Here is a 9,503-nt window from a genome sequence, read left to right as displayed (position 1 = left end):
AAGAGAGGGACTGTTGGGAGGGGAGAAGTCTGATCCCAAGCCAGAGCCCTGGATGCAAAGCTTCTAAAGGCACCATGGTCAGATCCTTTCGGATCCAATAACCCAAAGGCTGAATAAAACAGACACAAGATTCACAAATTTTATGAACAGCAAATCAAAATTTTGAAGTGGAATCAGAGACACTTAAGAGAAATGCTTGTGCCTCTTGATCATGGGAAAAAAATGACCTGGTCAAGTCCAAAGAGATGATCAGTGGGACTGAGAATTAAAATGGAGAAAAGTTTTTCAGCAGTGCATTAAAAAAGAGAAAACGACATGAATACCTCTGGAGGACATCTCCCCATCAGGAACATTATATGAAAACCACTGCAGACATCAACTACGCCTGACAATGAGGAGTACAAGTCCTAAAATAACTGCAGAAGACAAAGTAATACCAGACTAGGTTATTCTTTGGTGTACTCTAACAGAGTTGATGCACACTTGTTTTATTTACTTAAATGGAAACAGAAACTTGAGTGCCTTTGTTACACTTCATTATTTTGAACTTCAAACATAAAAAGCAAATCTCACACTAAAAACCATTTCCTTCAAATGTCTGACCATGTGAGGATGGTGATGTCTGGCTAAAGTTCCTGATGTGACACCAACTCATCTTTTCAGCTTTTTGCTGATTAACTTATTTGCCAACGATACCAACAATGCTTTAAGCTTGTCAGTTCTACAGGTTTACCAAGTCAGCTTAAAACAGAATTTTCAGTGACTAAAATGACACCTGCTCCAAGTTATAACAACTTACCATTTCAGCATCTTCAGCTTTCTTTTGTCTATCTTTAGCTCTAGAGTTAAAAAAAGAATACAAGTTTATTAAACCAGAACATACTTGATGTACCACACATCTTAGACAAAATATTGAGTAGGTAATTCATCAATGCCACATTCTTAACCTCAGTAGTCCCATTTGGGTATTTAAACATTTGACATGCACCAAAATACTAAAGCACATTGTTACAAAATGGACATCTTGGAGGAAGAAAGCATAGTTATGATGCAAACTACAAGAAATCTTGTGGAATATATTTGCAGTGGATTAAATATAGTAGAGAGTCAATTATCCAAATTGTCAATTATCTGAACCAGCCTTCCAAAGTTTTCAGGTAGGAAAAATCATGAAGTATGAATATGTAAACATTATATGTATTCACTTGAGCATGCTTTTTGAGCTTGCAGCCAGCTCATGGGTGAAACATTCTTTCTTGTCCACTGGAATCACTAAATTGTTGAAATGTATTCCTGTGTGCAGGGAAAAACAAAACAAAACAAGATTTTAGAAGTTTTTTAATCCGGTTCAGTTATGTTTGATTATCAGAACTACCCCAAGTCCCAATCCCAATTAGTCTGGATAATCGACTCTCTACTGTAAAAGCTGGTTACTTCAAAAGATGGTAAGCTTTGCAGTATTTTTTTCTTCTATTTCAGACTCTCCATTTCCTATTACATGTGCTGCATTTTGACAACTTAGTGCACTGCCCAAGTTATTTAAGACGGATTTTTTTTTTAAACTTTCCTTCTGTATGCTTTTGTTATCATGAGACATTAGCAAATAAAAAAATACGGTTGTCCAAGTAAAATTACTGTAACAGTAGATATTCTAATAAGTCACAGCTGCAGTGACCTAAGCTATTTGAGTTGCATCCTGCCAATGAAATGACCTCCATGGCCAGCTTACAAAACTGGATACATCAGAAGTGAGCTACATAAAAGCAGTCCAGACTGCCAAAAGCTTCAGAGCTTTCTTCCTTCAAGACAGGAGGCTACAGGCCTGAAAGGAAAATCCAATATAAAACACGCAACTATATACACAAAAGTATATACATCCACACCCTCACAATACATCAAAAATAAAACACGAGGGAAGGAGAGAGGGAGGGGACAGTCTGTGCAATGGTGATCTATTAGTACAGTTACCATAATATCAGAGATGTTCTATGTTCAGCTTTAGATCACAGTTGGAGCAGCATAACCACACCTAAGGAGCATACATGGAGAAGGAAGGAGTTCAAGAATCCAGGAGTCCCTGGAGAATGGCTCTAGCAAAGCTTCTTCTGACTAGGAAAAGGAATTGTTTGCAACGCTTTGTAGATGTACAGAGAACCAAGATGACTCCATCCTTTAAAAAAAGCCGAAGCCTGGCAGTGAGCTTTAACCCTGCCAGAAAATGAGTTACGATGGTGAGAACAGCAGAAAAAAATAAAATGAGTTAACCACCTGGAAACTGTCTGCTTTGACAATGGCTGTCCTTTCTTCGGACCTTAGGAAACAAATAGTTGATCCCATTCTGAAATATCTAGGTCTGTTCAAGCAGTATCTGAGCTGCCTGTGAACACCCAGACTGAGAACATTATTTCTCCTGTGGTTTTAAGTTCTGGAAAGAACCCAGAGAGATTAGTAGACGGGCTTAAGGTAGACTCCTAAACAAATTCATGCATAAAAGGATGTATTGTCAAAGAAACCCTTGTCCTCTGGGAAAATGAAGTAGGGTTGACTCATAACAGCTTGTAACTCAGACACAGTTCTTGCAGAAGTGGAGTATTTTCCAAGTCAAGAACATTAAATCAGCATGATGAGCTGGTTCAAATGGAAGTGTTAGCATTTCAAGCACAGTTAAGATGCCAAGTGGAAGCCACCCATTTTATAGGCAGATGGATACATAAAACACCTTACAAAAATTGCTCAATTTGAGGAAAGGTAGAAGGGAGAGGAAAAATCTAAGGGCAGACAAGCAGAAAGACGAATCTTGATACAGTAAGAAAGGCCAAATTATAACAAATATCAGAAATATTCTAGAATCAGAAGTAAACAGGCCTTAAAAAGGATCCTAGTTCTTAGTATGGCACCAACTAGTAAATATTTTTCACTTGTACACATGACTTCATAGTAGCAGGTTTTACAATTTCCTTTAGTACCTGCTGCAAATTCTGAGAGAAAAGCTGCACAAGGGTATTAAAGCTATCATCCAGGCAGTCAAGCCCATGTGTTTTCAGGATAGGATACATCAAAAACTCTTGCATTTTGTGAATAAACCCAGTCTGTAGGCAAACCTGTAGTAAACTGTCCTTCGCCACATTCAAAAGAAGGGAGAACCATTTTTGCCAGGGACAAGAGAGTTACCACTACTCTAAGGGAGTGCTTCCAGACCTTTTGAACTCTGGTCATCAGTGGAAAGGCTGAAAAAGCATAGAACACTATTCATCATGGGAATGAGAAGGCATCTGTCTTCCAAACCTGTTTGCAAGGAATCCTGGAGCAGAATTTCTGCAACTGTTTTGAAAGGAGACAAAAACATCTACTTGAGATGTTCCCCACAGCTGCATCAAATGGGATAAGCTTTGGTATCCCCTTTTGGGCACCGCATCACTGCAGTGTTGCAGACGTCCTGGTGACCAGAAATGATTTAAGGCATCTGTTGTGAAAGACAGAGAGTTTGAATGGAAATGGGAGAAAAGGACTGGTTCACCCCTCCACAGTAACTACCTTTTGATAAATCTAAGCCTTGGAATCTGAAAAGAAAAAGGGTAATGATACTAACACCAGACAGAACAGAGCTACTGCTGAAATCTCCTCACGTGACTACAGAAGTCATGAAACCAAGAATCCAGAGAAATTCCCTGGCAGATATCGGACTGACTGGAAACCGTAAAAAAATACTCTGTACAGTTCTACTTTATGCTGAAGAAAGGCTCTTGCTAAGGGCATGTCCAGAAAACATCACAGAAAAAGTATTCTGTATGAGATTACATGTCTGCAGGTTCAGCTAAGTTTGACAACTGAAAGTCCCCAAATACAAGACAATAATCCAAATATGGAAATGTGTGTATTCCTTCAAGTCTACAGTAAACACCTACAGGAGCCAGTCACTTTCTAAACGCACTTGGGTGCAGTACGAAAACCACAGGGGTAAGCCAGAAAATAATGTGAAAGCTATATAAATCTTAAATGAATTCCCTGCCAACAGGAATGCGATATAATCATCATTCAAGTACTATGAAACTGGGGGGATAAGAGTTTTGATGATAGCATTATGAACCTTTAGACCTGGGCATACAGATTCAGAAAAGAAAGATCTAAAACAGGGTTTCCAAGTTCCTCCTTTTGGTCACATCAGAAAGATCCTCTAATAAAAACCTTTGCCAATCTGATCAAAGGGTACAAATTCTATGCTCCCCAAAGATAACATGCGATACAAACTGGAGGAACAGGGATGTTTCGTTTACACAATAAATCCCTCTTTCAGGGGATTCCCACTGCCATCTGTAACCCTAACAGATGAATCACAGAACCCATTTGTCTAAAATAATTTGATACCACTCAGACCCAGGCTAACAGATACACTGCCAGGGTGGGACAGGGGCCTGGGGAGGCAAATAGTCACTGTGACACTTTGGACAAGACAATTCTGGGAGGCTTTCCCTTACTTTTTACAGCCTCCTTGTCCTGTTTTTTTTTTTTTTTTTTAAATCCTGTTTAGTACCTTGCTGCTTAAATTGCTTTAAGCATCTAGAGTCAAGTTTTTACTAAGAAAAGGAGGGCTAGAACATTTGATCACCCCTTAAGTCAAAATTTCCTCTTGCAAATCTTTTGAGTACCTTAGCAGCAGAAGGGAAAGGCATGACATCATTATCTAGAGGAGACTTTAAAATCTCAGTTTTAACCTCTTCTGCTAAATTTAAGAACATAACTAAATGAGTCTTCTCATAACAGACCCTGTAGCAGCAGCAGCTCTGAGACCACATCAGGAGAATCATAGGAGACTTTAAGGACCATTTGGTTACATGAGAAGAAGGTACAGTTAAGGAACTGTTTTTTTTTTTTTTAACCTGCGAATAGTGAAGGTCATCAGCTTCATTCCTTCAAAATCTGTCAGTAAAAATTTCAAGATGTGCGCCTGGAAGTTCAAAATCCAGAAAGTTAAAGCAGAAGAATAAACCCTTTCTAAATCTACTAAAAACCTCCCCATCCATATCAGAGGGAATGGGATTAAATTTAACACACTGTTTAGCAGTAAAATATTATAAATAAGGAAATTACTGCAAAGTCTGCTTCATGATTCAACAAGTATTTATGAGTCTGAGGTACTCTGTATGAACTATCACACTTGTCTGAGGTACTCTGTATAAACTATCACTTTTAGGAGCAAGATGCTAATCATCAGGCATGCAGTAAATATATTTTAAAGTTGATAAAACAGAAGGTACAACAGCAATCCGAGAAAAGTATACTTGGGCAAGTAAGCTTACCATAACAGTACATGTTTGAACGACTACTGGGTTATATCATGCCAAGGATGTAACATGAAGCCAACTTCCAAAGCTCCAGTGCACTTCGTCTATGCACCCAAACTGTCAGGTAATTTGAACTGAACTGACTAAAAGACAAGTTGGGGTGCCAAGCCCTTAAGTGCTTTTCTGTCAGAAAGACGGAGGTAGAGTCCTTAAAAGGACAATGCTGGAAAAACAAAAAAATAAATAAAACAAAGGAGGGTGGAGAGCAAGATCAGCTACTGTGTAACTGTGATCATTCAAACTACAGTTTCTGCAAATTTACTTCCACAACTGTATTATGTTCATCATATTGATCACTGCTGCAGTAGCCTTAGCTATATAGAAAAATTACCTTGGCTTACTACATTTGGGAGAAGAGACCAGGAGACCATGGAGAATGCTCCTTACAAAGCCTTATACAGACCTAGAGAAGGAATAAGCTTACTGTACTTTGTAAAAGTATGCACAAAGAAATCAGGTTGGAGTTGCTAGAATACTTCTAAAATCCAACCCTTTCCAAAATACCACAAATAAAGCCAAGGCCCTGGAAGAGTGGGTCTTAACCCTTAAATGAACAGTTTTGTTGTGATGAGTATAACAAGAGATATTAACCTTGGAAATGGTCTGTTTTGACAGGTTCTCTCTTATCTTAATTAAAAAAGTACAGTTTTGTACCTACTATAAATGTAGATGTTCGAGTGCTATTACAGCTGCAGTCATAACAGATGGTTTCTCCTGCCGTCAGGCGGGTCTTCGGTGGGCCGAATTCCAAAGTCTAGGTCCGGCGTCGGTTGTCGTCGCTTCTTCCCTGACGTCAGTGCGACAGGGGTATAAAGGAACCAGCCAACGCCATTTTCTTCAGATTTTCTTGCCCCAGATGTCAGGTGCCCCAAGAAGGAAGGCAATACATAAATTTGTGTAATAATGCAATGCTATATAATCAAAATACAGTATTTGCAAGCAAATACATCATAAATGAATACCCCAATCAAGTAGTATGAGGATGTGTTAGCCTATAGGCCTGTCCCAAGAGGGGAAGGAGGGAGGGAAACCTGGACTGCAGCTGTAATAGCACTCTAACATCTACATTTATGGTAGGTACAAAACTGCACTATGTTCATCGTGCATACAGCTGCAGTCATAACAGATGGGTAGACTCCCAAAGCTAAGAAAGGTGTGGTGGGCACTAGGTGGAACTAGGAGGAGCCAAAATGCCCTGCAAGACTGCAGTGGCAAAGCCTGCTCTAGATTTGGAGTATAATGGTACGTTGTAGTGCTTGGAGAAGGTATGCACAGAACTCCAAGTGGCTGCTTCCAAAATATCCTTGGTAGGAACTCCTCTGAGGAAGGCTGCAGAGGTGGCTGTGGCCCTGGTGGAATGAGTTCTAATGCCTGTAGGTACAGTTTTGCCATGAAAGGAATAGCAAAAACGTATGCAGTGGGCTATCCATTTTGATATTGTCTGTTTGGAAACTGGCTTTCCATGAGCTCCTACTGCATAGGCCACAAAGAGTTGTTCTGATTTTCTGAAAGGCTTTGTTCTGTCCAAATAATAATGCAGTTGTCTGTGGATGTCCAAGGAATGCAGTAATCTCTTCCCTTTGTTTTGAGGATTAGGATAAAAAGTAGGTAAATGTATGGCCTGATTTAAAGCTACCCTGGAAACCACTTTAGGCATAAAGGACGGGTTGGTTCGTAAGGAAACTCTGTCCTGATGGAAGATGATAAAAGGCTGTACAGCCATGAGAGCCTGTAGTTCTGAAACTCTACGAGCTGAGGTGATAGCCAGAAGGAAAGCTGTTTTCCAGGACAAATATTGCAAATCTGATGAGGCAGCTGGCTCAAAGGGAGGCAAGGTTAGTTTTTCCAGAATGTAATTACGATCCCAAGCAAGTATTGGTTGTTTCCTTGGAGGTCTTAAATTCTTAGCCCCTCTGAGGAACTGTCTTAAGAGAGGGTGAGAGAATAAAGGAGGATCAGTGTTGTATTCTGCAGAAATGGCAGAGGCATGGACTTTGATGGAGGAGAAAGAAAGTCCACTGCTTAGCAGTTCAGCCAAATATTGTAGTATTTGAGGTAAATTCAGTTTTCCAGGGTCCTGGCCCTTTTTCTCATTCCAGACACAAAACGCTTCCATTGTGCGGAGTAAGCTTTTCTAGTTGATGGCCTTCTGGCCTCCAAAATGACATCCTGCACCTCCTTGGAGAGTAGAGCCTGTTGTGATGCTAAGGAATCTTCCATGCGGCCAGATTGAGTGTCTTTAGCTGGCTGTGAAGAGTTTTGAAGCTGTGCTGAGTCAGAAGAAGAGGCATTAGAGGCAGGGTCCATGGTGGTGAATATGTCAGGCTCCTCAGGAGTGGGTACCAGTGTTGCCTTGGCCAGTCCGGAGCAATGAGAATCATCTTTGGTCTGTCTGCTCTGGTCTTCAATAGAACTTTGGGCAGCAGAGGAAGAGGTGGGAAGGCATAAATTGTCATTGATGTCCAACTGAAAGAGAAAGCGTCCACTCTCCAGGCTTTTGGATGGAAGACCCTTGAGGAGAATTTTGTCAATTGATGATTTTTGTGGGAGGCAAAGAGATCTATGTCTGGCCTTCCCCATTCTTGGATTATCTCTGTAAAAACTTTTGGATGCAATTTCCATTCGTATGGATCTGTCATATTCCTGCTTAGGTTGTCTGCCAGCGTGTTTTCCTTGCCTGGCAAGTACTGTGCTTGTAGTTCCATTTGTAGGTCCAAGGCCATGTTCCAAACTGACATGGCCAGTCTGCATAGGGGGTAGGAATGTGTTCCTCCCTGTTTGTTTATGTACCACATAACTGTGGTGTTGTCCGTTCTTATCAATAGTTGACCTGGTTGTAGAAGGTCCTTGAAAGCTATAATAGCATTTATTACTGCTAGCATTTCTTTTTGATTGATGTGAAGGTGCTTTTCTTTTTGGGACCATTTGCCCTGAATGCACCGATCTGTCATGTGCGCCCCCCAGGCGTAGTCCGAGGCGTCTGTTGTGATGACTTGATTTGCTTGAGGCTTGCTGAATGGAAGGCCTGTGTTTGTTTGACATGCTTGTGCCCACCACAGAAATTCCTTTTGCAGACATGGAATTAGTGGTATTATTGTTTCCAAACTGTGGCTGTGTTGAGACCATATGTTTTTCAGGTACCATTGTAGTTTCCTCATATGCAGCTTTGCACATGGGATTAGCAAGATGCAAGATGCCATGAATCCCAGAGCCCGCAGGATTTTCCTTGCAGTCAGCCTGGTGCAATTTGCTAGTGTTCTGAAGTACTGAATTAGTTGCCCCTGCTTCTCTGGCGTGAGGTAGGCCATCTGGGTGTTTGTGTCCAAATTGGCACCCAGGAAAATTATCTTCCGAGAGGGTATTGGCTTTGATTTCTTTTTGTTGACTGTGTATCCCAGAGTTCAACAACATTATTACATAAGCCAGATGTTTCAGTAGAATGTACTTGCTGTCCGCTTGGATCAGGCAGTCGTCCAAATAGGGGTATATTTTTGTATCCCTTGAAGTCTGCAGTAGGCAATTACTGATGCCAGGCATTTCATGAATATTCTGGGCGCAGTAGATAAGCCAAAGGGCAATGCAGAGAATTGATAATGGGTTGAACCTGCAAGAAATCTGAGGTACCTTCTGCAATTTTGTCTGATTGGGACATGCAGGTATGCCTCCTTGAGGTCCAATGTTACCAGCCAAGACTCCTTGCCCGGCATGGGAAGAAGTTGCTGTAGGGTGAGCATCTTGAATTTTGGTACTAGTAGAAATGTGTTTAGGATGGATAGGTCCAAAATAGGTCTCCAATCTTTTCCCTTCCTTGGCACCAGAAATAGCCTGGAATAAAAACCTTGACCTTGTTCGTGCGTAGGCACCTCTTGAATAGCTTTCATGTTTATGAGATCTGTAATTTGCCTTTGTGCCTCTGCCCTTTGATTTTGTGGCAGGTTTGGCATGCCTCTCATTTTTGGAAGGGTGTGAAAATGGAATTTGTAGCCTCTGTTTATGTCCAGGATCCATTTGTCCTTGGTGACAATATGCCAATTTTTTGAAAATAATGTCAGCTTTCCTCCTAAGGGGGCTACCATTTGAGACTTGGTTGGCATGCAAAGGGGAAAGTCATTGGGTTTGCTTTCTTAAAGATTGCGAGTTATCCTCACCACCTCTTTGTGT

At 40.9% G+C, this 9,503-nt stretch overlaps 1 protein-coding gene across 1 annotated transcript in view; it reads right to left on the bottom strand.

The window, feature by feature from the left end:
- Positions 1-9,503, bottom strand: part of SSB (small RNA binding exonuclease protection factor La) — a 742,287-nt gene that overhangs the window by 460,454 nt on the left and 272,330 nt on the right. The window contains exon 5 of the mRNA XM_044075347.1: positions 800-839. Coding sequence (XP_043931282.1) covers positions 800-839 — 40 coding nt within the window. The remainder of the gene's footprint in view (positions 1-799; positions 840-9,503) is intronic.

Source organism: Protopterus annectens, chromosome 6.part1, assembly GCF_019279795.1.
Source record: "Protopterus annectens isolate FY-2018-M chromosome 6.part1, PAN1.0, whole genome shotgun sequence".
Lineage (NCBI taxonomy): Eukaryota > Metazoa > Chordata > Ceratodontiformes > Protopteridae > Protopterus > Protopterus annectens.
The sequence above is the reverse complement of the archived record's forward strand: the minus strand, read 5'-3'. Positions and strand labels throughout refer to the sequence as shown.